Source organism: Pseudoliparis swirei, chromosome 7, assembly GCF_029220125.1.
Source record: "Pseudoliparis swirei isolate HS2019 ecotype Mariana Trench chromosome 7, NWPU_hadal_v1, whole genome shotgun sequence".
Taxonomy (NCBI): domain Eukaryota; kingdom Metazoa; phylum Chordata; class Actinopteri; order Perciformes; family Liparidae; genus Pseudoliparis; species Pseudoliparis swirei.
In genome coordinates, this window is record NC_079394.1 from 10,204,838 (window position 1) to 10,219,632 (window position 14,795).

The 14,795-nt window shown below is 41.3% G+C and overlaps 1 protein-coding gene across 5 annotated transcripts; it reads left to right on the forward strand.

The window, feature by feature from the left end:
• The first annotated feature begins 1,619 nt into the window (after positions 1-1,619).
• arhgap25 (Rho GTPase activating protein 25) lies at positions 1,620-13,679 on the forward strand. Of its 5 annotated transcripts, none has more exons than XM_056419927.1 (11): positions 1,620-1,763; positions 5,771-5,973; positions 7,913-8,000; positions 8,207-8,320; positions 8,758-8,962; positions 10,238-10,370; positions 10,498-10,571; positions 10,809-10,930; positions 11,221-11,375; positions 11,797-12,332; positions 12,977-13,679. In XM_056419927.1, exons 2-11 carry the CDS (start codon positions 5,839-5,841, stop codon positions 13,176-13,178), a joined length of 1,764 nt encoding a protein of 587 aa, XP_056275902.1. In that variant the 5' UTR covers positions 1,620-1,763; positions 5,771-5,838; the 3' UTR covers positions 13,179-13,679. The 5 variants fall into 5 exon arrangements, with proteins under 5 accessions (XP_056275902.1, XP_056275899.1, XP_056275901.1 ...); XM_056419924.1 differs by lacking the exon at positions 1,620-1,763 and adding an exon at positions 1,770-1,960; XM_056419926.1 differs by lacking the exons at positions 1,620-1,763; positions 8,207-8,320 and adding an exon at positions 1,770-1,960.
• The last annotated feature ends 1,116 nt before the right edge of the window (positions 13,680-14,795 follow it).

Here is a 14,795-nt window from a genome sequence, read left to right on the forward strand (position 1 = left end):
AGATCAATATCTAGTTGGTAATCTAGTGGTAATCATATAAAACAGCTGTTATTTTGGGTCCGGTAATTGACGGCTCAACTTAATGTCATTTAAAAGGGTTGCAACCTTAAATTTCCTCATCAGATTCTGTCCTCAAAATATTTATGTATTTTTAAGAAAAGAACACAAATGTTCTGAAACGCAAAAAAAAATGCTTATTCTTCCATATGACAAATCAAGTCTCACAAGAACCACTGGATACACCAAGCATGCATTTGTGTTTTCTCCGATTTGAATGTCCACCCATTCATAATTTTATAGGTGTCATGTTTTTGGTTTGACCTGCGTGTGTATTACGCTTAACTTCTTAAAGTATTTTATTTACCGTGAGAAAATCTTTTCAGTCACTATATTGTACATTTAAGAAGTTTAGAATTTTTTTTTGCGTGTTTTTGGTTAGAGGAATATTACAAATATTATTATTGCCATATAGCAGAGTATTGAGATAGCAGAAACGTATTTTCTCAGTATTGCTGTGACGTCGGTGCATTTTGGTGTTTTCTAGGCTCTTCCCTGGTAGCTGTCATGTGTCAACTTCTTTGTGGCGGTGCAGGTTGAAACAAACTTAAAGCTCTGTGGCGCATCGTCTCTCTTCGAGTAGACCGGAAGTCTCCAGAAAGTAACTCGAGGACTGGTGTCTCAGCAATCGTAGATATATTCTGTTGTTCTGGCGTCCCCCCGCCTGCTCTGGTCGAGGTCTCAGCCCTGCAGCTCTGTACTGCCATTGCTCTTGTAGTGTTGCAGTCGGCCACTAGAGGGAGCTGCAGCTTCTGCTACCGGCTCATCGAGTGTAACACAACGGTTTCCCCCTTTGCTGTTTGATACATTCCAGTTCCCCTAAGATTGTGCTCACGTGGACACAGAATATATGAGACAAAGATGCCACTATTAGAAGAAGGAGAAACAATTGATTGTGTTTGTTTCATGACACCCAGGGAACACCGCGCCATTTAATCAACACAGTGCCACTTTGCTGTTGTGAATCCTGCCCAGCCAGAACCCTCTAAAAGGAACGTGTGGGAGTTGTGAGTACCCCACATGCTGTAGGACCTTTGTGGACATTTTATTTTGTAGTTACATTTATTATAAAGCTGTATGATTTCACTATATTGTGCAATGGTTTGTGTTGAGTTGTACACTTGTCTAGAGAGAAGTGGTACTCGTTGATGCTGAAATGTGCTTTGCCTTTATTCAAAGAAAATTAAAAGTCTAAAAAAAAATGTTGGTGTGACTGGTTTCTTCCCTCTTAGTCTTCTTCCCCATTTTTTAATAGATATTCAGTCAATCTGTTTACACTAACTGACACATTTTATAATAGTTCATCTCTTTATATATGGGGAAACATTGCAACCGATGTTTTTAGAAGGCCAGGAGATGATACCTGGAGCTTTGACCTTGAGCCATAATGTATGTAGAATGTAAATACTCCCTCTCTGCTGCAGTCGCATGGCAGAGCTGTGAAGCAACACTGGAGGAGTGACAATCATTTCCTTTAAAACATACTCGTGGTTTATTTTTGGGTGCCACCAGTCATTTGAAAAGTCCCCACTATTGTTCCATGAAGCCCTTTAGCCCTGCTCCCTTTGGTGAATCAGCCTGCAAGCCATTTATTCAGATCTCTATCAGCACAAGTATGAACATGGAAGTAAAGGCAACATGAGGGAACGCGTTTAGAAGGGCTGGAAAAAAAGAAAAGAAGAAGAAGACAGATCAACACACAGGAAGTAGGAAGTGTGGTCTTCTATACCTCCAATTTGTTGTATTGTGTTGTTTGAGTGTGTATCAATTTGTGTGTGCGTGCTCCGGTGGGCTTTATGTGTGAAATCCGACACTGACCTCTGGTATGAGTGGAGGACAATGTCTCTGAAACTTCCTCGCAACTGGGACTTCAGCACCTTCAAGGCTGAGACAGCTCGCATAGGTAAGACGATGGCGATGCTGCACTTCCACTCATATTGGACATTTTACAGTTTGGGCATTTAACTGCTGCTTTAACTATCAATGTATGTCAATTCAGATTAAAACAATAAATATTCACCTGATTACAGATACAATTTTAAAATGTTTTGTTTCTTCTTTTTAAGTATAGTAATATGTGCAATATTTTGCAGATAATTTCATTGTAGCATAATTAATATCATATTGATGGAGTGAAAAAGCGATAAGTGACGGAATCTGTACCTTGTTTGAGCTGTGTGGTTTTAGAGCAAGTTGGTGGTTGCTTGTGGTGATGGTCACCAGTGTTATTTCTCTTTACACAAATCACTGTCATCCAGTCCAGAATGAATACTATTATATTATTTTACTATAATAAAACATGGCTTTACAATTAACACTTTAAAGTGCCTTTTTTAAAGGGGAAGTACGGCCCTTCTCAACGTTCATGCATGTTTTTTCTTTGGCCAATGACGGTCCAAAACTATTAATAAACAGGAACAACTTGAGGACCTGTAAATTATGCTGGTGCTTCTCCATAGGCAATGCATTTGGAAAGATGTTATCGACTCTGAGAGCACCCTGGGAAATGAGTATATTGATCATCTTCTGTTTCTGAAGCGAGAACACTGTCATAATATGACACCAAATATTGATTTAAAGAATGTGTTATTGTTTTAAGAAGGATATAGTTCATTCTGCCAAAAAGATATTCCGCTCGCCGCCCATCGCACCGGTCTGCGATAGAGAAAGAGAGGAAGATAGTGTCGTAATGATAATTGACCACTCAGAGTTGAGAATTCAACAAAGCCATGTAATTACAATCAGGAAAAGAGTTTAACGAATATTGAACTGTTTCTGTGGTCATTTCACGAGTACATAAGAAAATGGATTCTTGTTTAACACGTTAATGGAGCTGAAGAGAGTAGAGTAGCATTGGCATTATAAACAAGCTAACTAGCCAGCTGTCCACTAGTTAGCTTGCTAATTCCACCGTAGGCCTACGTGGATGTTACACGGACATTGAACGGTTTATGTGGTCATTTCACGAGTACGTAAGAAAATGGTGAATTTTGTTCAACACCTCAATGAAGCTGTAAAGAGAGTAGAGTAGCATTGGCACTACAAGCAAGCTAACTAGCCAGCTGTCCACTAGTTAGCTTGCTAATGCCACCGTAGGGCCTACGTGGATGCTACATAGGCGACAGAGAATACGCCAATGAAAGTTGACATTCATTTGGCGACAGCGCTGTGCTCTCCTGTGCTGTGATAAGAATGTGTGGATTAGGTATTACAAATAAAACATTAACGGCCTGTGGAGTAGTTCCAGACGTTTTACTTCTTCACAGCACTTCTCTGTTTTCTGTCTTTGAGAGAGAGTAGCTCATTTCACCAAATACTGATTGAACTTCTCTAGACCGTGGAAATAACAACGGGATTCTTAATGTTGGTGGTGCTCCCCTTTCAGTCCCCATAAAGTACCAATATTGCAATAAGTCGTTGTCCAACTGCCTGGAAAACTATGTGCTGTATTTTAAAGTGACTGTGCAGCCGTCTAGACTGACTAATAGTGCTTAGAGTTTGCAGAGGGTGGAATCGGTGCAATAACATGCCCCGTGCCATGTTTCAGGCTCTGATGGCACAATACTAGCAACATTCAAATAAAAGAGAATTGCACACAAGCAGTGATACGATAAATGCTCTGCTATTTTTCCCAGCGTGCAATCATTTGCACGATCAGTGGTAGCCTCCTGTTTGTTCAGCAGTGTGGAAGGAAGTATCAGCCTGTTGCACATTTATTTGATCTGCTAAAGCGTGACTAAATATCAGCCGCTCCTATTGTCATGCTATTCCTTCAGTTTGAAAGAATAACTTCCCAAAAAGCGAGTGACCCCCACATGATTCTTTTACCCTTTTAGATGTTTTTGGACCATGGCTGTGACTGATTCTATACCGGTGAACTAGAGTGAAGCAGGTTTTCAACAGGAAACTGATGCAAGAGCTCAGTTTCTGCAGAGATCTGACAGGGATAAGTTTGACATTTTGGGAAATAGGCTTATTTGCTTTATTCGTGAGAATTAGATGAGTAGATTGATTGCTCCCACTTGTGTGCATGTGCACTACACTAGCTTAACATAAAGACTCTAAACAGATAGACAGGTGGATTGTTTTACCTTCAGAGAGTCAGGCTCGCTGTCCCCCGTTTCCAGTCGTTGTGCTAAGCTAAACTAACCAGCTAACAGACAGACATGACAGTTGTGTTGGTCCTCTTAACGCTCAGCAAGAAAGCAAATGTATATATTTCTTAAAATATCAAATTGCAATCAAATTATCCGTTGGATATTCATTCTGTCATCTCTGAATGCTGCCAGATCATGATCTATTAAGTAAATACACATCTTGATCTTATTATCAATTCATTATTGTGCATAATCATTGAAATCTAAGCCTGTACACCCAATTTTATATTTCTCCAGGTGAATATTTTACCATGAAACCTGATGACATGACAAATGTCTCCCCACAGTCAGTGGAAAACGCTGAATATCTTTCTCCCTTGTACCCATCTTGATGGAAAAGTACCACACTTATGATAGTAGGCACTGGACACGTTGTGGTGCAATGGGATCCTGAAATGAGGCCAGTTTAAAGTAGTCGTGTGTTTGTCGTGTGTGGTGTGTAATCGGCTCTTTTAATGAAGTATCGATACTAAAAATATGCTAAATCACATCGTTTTTAACGTACGGGTACTTTGTTAGTATCGATACACCGTGCAGCGTGACAGCAGCAGATGTAGCGGACTAACATTCAAGCTAACCTAACTTCCCAAACGCTGTCGACATCTGAACGCTGATTGGCCGAGACGCGACACGTCCCATCAAAGATGTTTTATTGTGAAGAGCACCACTTCACACTTTTCTCCGCGTCTCACTGCAATCTCAACGGCAGCGGGCCAGGTGAAAAAAATAATAAATCGGAACGCGTCTCTGGTATTGTTCAGGGGGCCGGTCCAAATGTGGAGGCGGGTCGTAGTTTGGAGACCACTGCTCAAAACTCTAGGTGGAGCCCTTTAAAGTGTCGCCGGCCCTCCAGCACCGATGTGGCAGCTTCCTGTTTATCCCGTTGCCGCTCTGCTTCTTCTCTTCTCCGCTGTCCTCTTGCTTAACCAGACACGGTGAATTTAAGAACAACTGAGCATGTGGGCTCCTTCTCAATCCAGCTCTCTCTGCAGTCCACAGCGCTGCGTGTTACTCAGTCCGTCTCCATCTGAGTCCGTCTTCTCTGGGCCATGTATAGACGTCGGTCTCTGTTCTTTCACCACTCCATGAAACCATCACCTCATGGCCTCTCCCAGGCACACAACTCAAGAGTGAGCAGCATCAGTCAAGTGTGACATTCTTTCAAGAAAAAAGATTTCTGTGCCAGTTTCAGTATAGTCGATACACAACTTAATGTCTTATCTTTCCAGCTCATCTTTGATGGCCGGACTCTTGCAAACCACTGCGTTAGTTAAGTAGAACAATCACAGCTAGATTTGTGCACCTTTCACAGGAAACATGGTCAGTTCAGCCCAACAGTTTCCTCTCTGCGGGGAACAGAAATAAGCTACAGTGAGCAGGTCTCTCGAACCCGATAGGCTGATGCAAGTTCATATCAAAAAGAGGAAGTGCTCTCCTCCAGCTCAGTCGTGCTGATGTTTTGGTAATGTTTCACAGTTCCGGCTGTGACACAGGGAGTCGGCGTATTTTGTTGTTCACAACTCTTTTAGCAGCAGCTTTCTTGTGGTGTTTGGCAGCGCGATCCAGGAGTGTGCTAACCGGAGAGGGAGGCTCCGGCCCGGGCTCACCGCACTCCCCCAGACCCATGGAGAGGCCACTGAAGGCCGGCTGGCTCAAGAAACAACAGCGGTCTTTAGTCAAGAACTGGCAGCAGCGTTACTTTGTACTGAGAGGGAGCACTCTGACCTACCACAAAGACGACAAGGAGACCACTGTCCAGGTGAGGCCAAGGGAACTTAGTTTGACCCTGTAGTAATACTATTGTCTTAATTATGATGTAATTTATTGTCCTTTGTTGGTATAACACACATGCACACACTATTGCCAAAGCAATTCGTACACAAAATGCATATCAACATTAAAATGACACAATAACTTCTTTGATTTGGCACATGCAGTAACTCATATGGGAAGAAAGGACTGTCATCAACATAATTTCTATACCTCTATTACATATTCTACTTCTTTTACATCCAGTAATATTAAATAATTAAAGCAAACCAGCATGATCTATTATCTTTTCACATGTAGTTATCTTAAATGAGCATTGTTTCAGTATTAAACGTTGTGTATGTTGTTGGATTAATTCATAGGTTCATTTGAAATGTGTCGTTTATGTCTTTCAAGGAAGACCACGCACGGTTTAGCTGTGTGGCTAACTTTGCACACTTCCTGTAAACAAAATAAATGGTGCTTGAAGCCTCGAAATAGAGGCCTGCTGACATTAAAGGCCTTTTTATCTAATCCACTGGTTCACGCTGTTGAACAACCATCCAACCAAGACCCCATGGTCTTTGTCATGATGCGGTAGATCTGTCTACAAGATGTTCTTTCTCTCCTTACAAGCCATGCAAAGTGTGGACACACCTTCAAACATGCAGTGTACAGACAACGGGACACTCCCATTGGCTCCACAAAACCCAGAACTGCTCTGACAACCTGAGCAAATATGTAGACCATGTAATAATGTGTGAACTATTTCAAACAAACACACATAAACAACACAAGTGTTCTTTGTGTTCGCTCCTCTTTACTTCGTGTGTCGAAATGAGTTATGGTGAAACAGGAAGGAAGGGTAGCATTCATGAAAATAAATAACCTTAACTGAACAAGCACAATCACATTTATTCTAATTTTTATTATTTGTTTGATTTGAGTGGATTATTTTACTTTTGAATTAGTGTTTGCTTGTGTTTTTGGTTGATTATATGACTTGTGTGGGCTGAAAGTCTTTTTTTCAAGGAGATTCCTACTGTAAATCTCATGTTGCAACTTGCTTCGGTTCTTTACCTTCGCATTGAAAATGCGGAAGGTAATGTTTTGATCGCCGTGTATTTATTTATTTATTTATTTGTATGCGTGTTATTCGCATAACAAAAAAAGTTTCTAACCGAATCGCATGAAATTTGGTGGGATGATTGGTTATTATCCGGGGAGCATTTGATTAGATTTTGGGATCGATCAGGTCAAAGGTCAAGGTCAAGGTCATGAAACGGTCAACATCCTCTTAAATCGCATGAAATTTGGTGGGATGATTGGTTATTATCCGGGGGACCATTTGATTAGATTTTGGGATCAATCGGGTCAAAGGTCAAGGTCAAGGTCGTGGATAGGTCAAAATCTTCTTTTTACCATAGCACGGTCAATTCTATCCAATTGGCATGCAACTGATGCCAACATGTTCATAATTCAATGCCCAATCTTGTGATATGCGAAGGTATGCGCTCTACCGAGTGCCCATTCTAGTTTATGGTTATGTTTCAGCTGCTTTGTTTTATCGTGCAAAGAAACATAAATAAAGGAGCGGGAGCTAGAGTAAGTGAGCTGCATGTATGATGAACTGGGGAATATGCTGACCTGTACTGTATATGCTGTAATGTAAACAGTCAACTCGTAGAACATGAGTTGACCCTTGTGAGTTGATAACACATGTTTCAGTGCGTTGTACATCTGCAAAAGCATTGCCAAAATAAATGACATTTCTCCTTGCCTGGAGAGAAAAGCAGAGCAAAGTGAACAGTTAATATTAGGATAGCTTACGTTGAAGTAATGTAAACATGAGTATAAATATCAGTGGTTGGGTCTTGACTTCTACTCTGGACTTGACACTCATATGCTTTTTTCTCTTTGTGTTTGTGCTCCTGTTTTTTGGTCTGCAGGGAGTCATCCAGCTGCGGTTCAATAAAGTTAATGACCTCCCTCCAAACTCTGATGACCCCGGGAAGTACCTCTTTGAGATCATACCACGTAAGCATGTAATCGACCCTTAAAAGGAACAACACTAGTGCAATGTCAGAAACCACCACAAACTGATAGCCATCTCAATCTTCACTGGAATTATTTATATATACATATATATACATATATATATATATATATATATATATTATTTTTCCATGTTCTGACTGTCCTAATAAAGAAAGATTTCACCAACAATACCCATAATTTCACAGGCACAACCAAAGACAGAGAGAGATGTCCCTATGTGTTCATGGCAAACTCCCAGAGTGACATGGAGGAGTGGGTCCGCACTCTGCGCAGAGTCATTGGAGTACCAACAAGTGGAGGTTCAAAAAAACCTTGTATTGTTATGTAAACTAAGATTACGTATGAAACTGCAACTCTAGAAATAGTTGGATATTTTGAGAGTGAGTTTATTCCATTTCTTGCTGATGGTTAGATGACAAGATTACTAGGCTACCACTCTCATGTGTATACACTGAATCAGCCAACTTAGCTCAGCCTGGCTCTGTCCCCCAATAAATAAATAAATATATAGGCTACATATGTATATCTGCCTCTGGATTTGTAAGCATTTTATTACGATGAGGATAGAAATAAGTCAGGACACTGCTCGTTGCTCAGAATAGTTTTGCTGTTGGGGTTTCTTGTTACCTTTGACAGAGCTAGCTTTCTCCAGTCTTTATGCTAAATGTTTTCTGATTATACTCTACGCACTTTACTGGCCCAATTGGTCATGACCTACTTCTCTGTCTGTCTGCAGTGTTTGGAAAGGGTCTCAAGGACACAGTAACATATGAGCAATGGTTTGGGCCTCACATGGTGCCGATCCTGGTGCAGAAGTGTGTGGAGTTCATCAAAGAGCGCGGCCTGGATGAAGAGGGCATCTTCCGTCTCCCGGGTCAGGACAACGCTGTCAAACAGTTCAGAGATGCTTTTGATGCAGGAGAGAGACCCTCCTTCCCCAGGTAGGGAACTCATGTTTCCCCCTGTATACTGGAGCCATATGAACCATTTAATAGCTATGCTTTCATGACATTATTGTGAATATTGTTTAATTCTGACTCCAAACCCTGTTGTGCATATGTGCCATATACAGCCTATTAAAAAGGTTGTTGTATTGTTCGTGAAATTCACAAGAAATACTGAGTATAAAGTGTTTATAAAGCAGCAGTCACACATTTAAAAGAAAGCTTAAAAGGGCAAAGAATTCTTACCTCAATCAATCGGCACAGGGGTTTTTTTCTTCTGAGAAAGCAAGGAGAGATGAGAGCGACGCAGAGCGTGGGATGGATTTCTGTCTGTTCAGAGCTGAAGGCATTACCACATCCTGTTCTAGCCGGTACACGAGAGGAAGCCTGTGTTACTCAACTTCACAAGCTCCTCTGACAAAGCACTGTTGATTAAAACATCCATTTGACCCATCTTGTTTGTCTGTTTTACTTGGCAAACCACAGAACTGAATCCGATCCTGCTGCACTAGCTCAATATACAAAACTAGACCTAGAGGCCCAACATTTCCGAGAACAACTAAGCCCTAGAGGACTTTGTAAAGGCCTTGTTTATGCTCCAGCCCCATGTAAATGCTATTTTGTTAATCTAGTCAAGATGGAAAACTACTTAAATACACACACAAAAAGAACAGCAACATATTTATCCATTTTTAGATGGAATCCAGTAAACCCATTGTCTTAAATTTAAAGGGACAGTTCACCCCAAAACCCCAAGATGACTATTTTCCCTCTCACCTCAAGTGCTTTTTATGAATCTTTTGTCGGCATTAGTTGCATAGTTTTGGAAATACAAGCTGTAACTGTGTTTTGTTATCTTGTTGTTTTCAAAAGACATACAAAACATTTGAAAAACTCAACAGCACAGTCTCTTTCATGTAGTGTGTGGGGAAAGAAAATAGTTCAGACATACAACTGGTGCTTTGAGCCCAATATGATTGCCATCTAGTTCCATTATATTGATAAGAAGGCAGACATTTAACCAATATCTCATCATTCAGTAACTCACAACAACATCTAGATTGATAAATTCTACGAGTAAGAGGAAAATGATGTATATTTGATTTTGGCGTGAACTGTTCCTTTAATGAAGCCATGGTCAAACATGTAATCAACAGGATGTAACCAAGCAAACAGCACGTCTATTTGAGCAGGTTCCATTCAAGTTGAACTGCCCCTTTGAGATTTTAATGTCAGTTATCCTATAACTGGATGTTGTGATACGCGCCTCAGTGACACTGATGTCCACACGGTGGCGTCTCTGCTCAAGCTGTACCTCCGCGAGCTTCCTGAGCCCGTGGTGCCCTGGACTCAGTACCAAGACTTCCTGGACTGCACCACCCAGCTGGACTCCAGCAGCACACAGGTGCGCCTATCTAACAGAAGGCTACAACATGTGTCTGCACTCTGTACATTGTGTATGTGTGAGCGTGCAGGAGAGGATGTGGTATTTTGAGTGTGTCCTTCAATCTCTCGCTCATGTGTCCTCTTAGGGTTGGAAAAGTTTTGAGAAACAAATTGCTCTTCTGCCCAGAATCAACTACAACCTTCTCAGTTATGTTTGCCGGTGAGTAGGAGCTGGGGCACAAAGCATTATGGGACATTCCTTTAGGAAAACATGATGCCTTAGTGGTCAGGGAGGACATGTATGTGTTCAGTGACATGTCCTTGACTGTACATCTACCAGGTCTTAGGTTCATCTGGTTGAAAACATAAACTAGTGCTGTTCTGAGATCAGTTCCCACCCTTCAACACATCGACTTGTATCCGTTAACAATGCTGATCTCGTCTTTCTGCTTTGCAGGTTTTTGTTTGAGGTGCAGCTGCACGCCAAGGTGAATAAAATGAATGTGGAGAACTTGGCTACAGTGATGGGGATCAACCTGCTCAAACCTCAGATAGAAGACCCCATCACTGTGATGAAGGGTAAGAACGTGCCTTAACTAAACTGTGTGCAGATCCATGTTGAAATTATGTGGATGTGTGTAATGTGTCCAAAAGATACGTATTAAGTAGCGCTTTTACAAGAAAATGGCTCCTGCCATGGCTTCCAGTATGTCTGTGTCTATGTATCTGAACTGTATGATAACAAAATATGAACAAGAAGAAATTCAGCTCAAGTATGTTTCAGAAAAATAATTGATAATCTGCATGAGCCTGAAGAGAAGACTTTCTGATGCTAATCTCTCCACGTTTGTGTTTGTTTCTCTTCGCAGCGACTCCTCAGATCCAGACGCTGATGACGGTGATGATCAGACAGCATGAGACTTTGTTTCCTCTCTCTAAAGACGTCCTTCCCTCCCCTCCCTCAAAAAAAGCGGAAAACCAGAAGAACACTCCCCGAAGCTTCGTGGGCTGGGAGTCTGCAGAGGTACGAGCTCCGGACCACACATCACGCCTCTGAGATACTTTGAACGTCCCGTTTTTAAGAGCATGTTAAAAACAGGACAAGACCGCGGCCAATGGAAAAATATATAACACAGAATATATAATGATGTCATGGATTCAACGTGAAATCAAATGTGTCAATTAGTTGACCAAATCTACGGATCACAAACGATTACTTTTGGTGATAAAGTTGCCAAGTTTTTAAACAGTGTTATAAAATGTCTTATTCAGACTATAAGACCATGAAAGGCCTAAAACATGTGTTGTTGTCATCTCTTTGTTCATGATTGCTCTTCAACGGAAGTTTATTTCTTCCTCCATTTCTACCCTCTGACTTGAAAAACAACATTTGCACATGCAATATTTATCTTTGCAGTTTATTTGGAGTGATGTGTTTGTCTCAGATGGGTGATGCATCGTTGTCTGAGTCTCCAGAAGAGGAGGAGGACATTGACAGTCCAGATCCAGTGACCGAAATCTGCAGCCCCCAAAACATGCTTCAGGAGCCTCCCTCCACTTCCGTAGACGACTGGACGGGAAGTCCCCGCAAACGCACTCAGACCCTTCCCACCTTCAACTGCCCGCTCACCGGCATGGCAGCCAAGGCCGACGCGATCAACCGGTGGAGTCACATCCACGAGGTCGTGGAGGAGAAGAGCGGGACATTGTCAGAGGACATTTTTAAGATCCTAGACCTTCGAAGTTCAGGTTCATTGTTCCCTCAGATGAGCAACAAGGAGAGAGAGGATAAGTTATTAACAGTCCAAAGAGGAAGTGACACCGCAGGTTCTTCAACTGCTGTGTCCCTAAAACCTGACAGCGGGGCCCGGCCTTCCCGGGTGCTGCTTCCTCAAAAGAGGATGGGGAACCGGACGGGTCCAGACCAGCAGGTCAACAGCCGGTCTGAGCAGAAGAAAGACAGCCAGCAGCTCGTAGACAGGTGAGCTCAGCGGAGGAATCATAACCAACCTGCTGCACACCAGGCCAGACCCTCATAACCCGTACATGTGGTACACACTTTTTAAATGTAATGGTAATATCATCAAGTGGGAGCGTGATTAAAAAAGCTTCAGGATTTTAAAATAGGATTTTGTAATTGCGAAAGTATTTCTCCAACACTGGCAACTCAAAGAGGAGAATCCTTCAAAGTCCTTCATTTCAAATGCCAAGATTGAAGCGAAGCACACAAGTTTAAAAGGAAAATGATATATTTTTCTTGAGTGCTCTTTGCACCTAAACAAGAAAATGTGTTTCTTCCAATTTCAATATTTCTTGTATGGGGAATATTGTAGAAATGAGACCGAAGCAGATCATTGGACTGGAATCAAGAAAACTCTTATTTTCAGGAAACTCTTGAAACAAGTTGATTTACATTGAAAACAGCTGTTGTAATTTCGCTGCACATGCAGGATTTAATCAAAAGTAAATTAAGTTTGAGAACTCAATAAAAGACAGCGACAGACATCTTTTTAGACTGGATGCATATGTTTTTTGACGTGGATTGTTTCCACTATAGACAGAGTTGCTTTTTAAAAATGGCATCCCATTGTCTGAGCCCCCTCTGTCTCTCTCTGTCTCTGGCAGTCTGCAGCAGGAGAACGACGAGCTGAAGGCCACGGTGGCCGAGCTGCAGTCTGCCCTGGTGGCAGACCGCCGCCACATGGCCGCTCTGGAGATCTGCCTGAGAAATGCCGAACGCAGCCGAGACGAGGCCCAGAGACGCAACGAGGAGCTGCAAAAAGACATTCAGAACTTCCCCACCAAAAAGACACACGCTTCGACCTAACAGTCATGTTCAGACTCACTAGTATTTCGATTTATGGCTCCATTAACCTCAACAGAGACGATTTGACATGAACTGGTTGTGGACAAATACAATGTGTCCTTCAGTGGGATCGCATTAGATTGTTTCCATTTGAGCTCTGTTTGGTCCTCAAGATAAATTATTGGTTCATTTTATTCATGCCTGTGAGGAAAGTCTGTTAAGAAGAGATCTAAATAGGTTTTAATATCACTATTCACATTAAATACAACAATAACAAACATGTGCCCCTCCCCCACGATGAACTGCTCTGATCTGATGTGTCCGGGGCGACGTCAGCTGAGACTGAATCCTTTGACTTGAGGTCTAGTGGACTGAATTAATGTTGATGTTGGACAGTACAAACACTTTGTCATATGTGGATTGACAAGTCCATGATTTGGTGTTTCCTTTCAGTGGTAAATTAATAAAACAGCACAGATTTAAATGATTGTTGTTGATGTATAAAACTATCTTATATGGCAATTTTTCAATTCAATTCAATTATTTTGCATAGCCCGAACTCAATATATTTACAATCTGTACACACACGACATCCTCTGTCCCGGGACCTAACATCGGTTCAGGAAAAACTCCTGTTTACATTTTATAACATATTTGTTAGCACGAAACACAAAGAGTTGATGGGAACACCAGCAGTTTGGCAGCATTTGGTCATAAATGTAATTATTGGATATCATTCAATCAAACTTTATTCATGTAGCACATTTCAAACAAATGCACTGCAAAGATGGTTACAAGCCATTTACACAACTTGGGATGTTTAGAGTAGTAACATATAAATACAATAAAATAATTCATAATTTAAAAAATAAAATAATTGAAATAGAATAAGTAGAAATAATAAAACATCAATACTATAAAACACAATTAAAGCCATTACTGCCATGTCATAGTTATTTACATAATTTACTCTAGTCCAACAGACTGAACAACACACTACCGCCATGGCAACCAGATACCACTAAAGAATTCAGCTCACAGAATACAATTTGTTTCATTAAAGCTGCACTAATGAATATTTAGAAATGCTCACATCACTTTGTCTGCTGTTTATGTATTAGGCAAATCTTTAGTTACGCACTCATCATAATTACTTTATATGGTGGTAATATTACAGTGTATTACCAATACAGTCACGTAATGCTGCTTTAGATATACACAGTTTTGACTCGTCAGTAGTACATTAATTTCCTAAAAAACTGATGTCGGTACCATCTGGGAGTGAGTCATAAAACTACCATTGTGGGGGAAACACGGATTTAAATCATTAAATACGGATCATTGATCTCTGCACAAAATATTGTCTGTTGGAAGGATCAATCCCCAAATAGCGACCTAGCCTTCATAAATCCACATTTATTACACCCATAGGTCCATAATACAGACCATATGGATGGGACTAACTGTGCGTGAGTTTGTGTGCGCGCTCGCGTGTGTGTGTGTGTGTGTGTGTGCGCGTGCCAAAGTACATTGCTACTATCAAGCCTTCTTACCGCCATCAGAAAGATGCGCGGCAGTTTAACAGTGTGACAGATAACAGCACGTCTGTCAACTGTCCGTCTGGCAGATGAGTGGCAG

Excerpts from the sequence above, each read along its gene's own strand:
- arhgap25 (XM_056419923.1), top strand. The coding sequence starts at position 5,680 with ATGTTTCACAGTTCCGGCTGTGACACAGGGAGTCGGCGTATTTTGTTG. Across the intron at positions 8,001-8,206 it reads CCTCTTTGAGATCATACCAC|GCACAACCAAAGACAGAGAG; the intron begins GTAAGCATGTAA and ends ATAATTTCACAG. Across the intron at positions 8,963-10,237 it reads GAGAGACCCTCCTTCCCCAG|TGACACTGATGTCCACACGG; the intron begins GTAGGGAACTCA and ends TACGCGCCTCAG.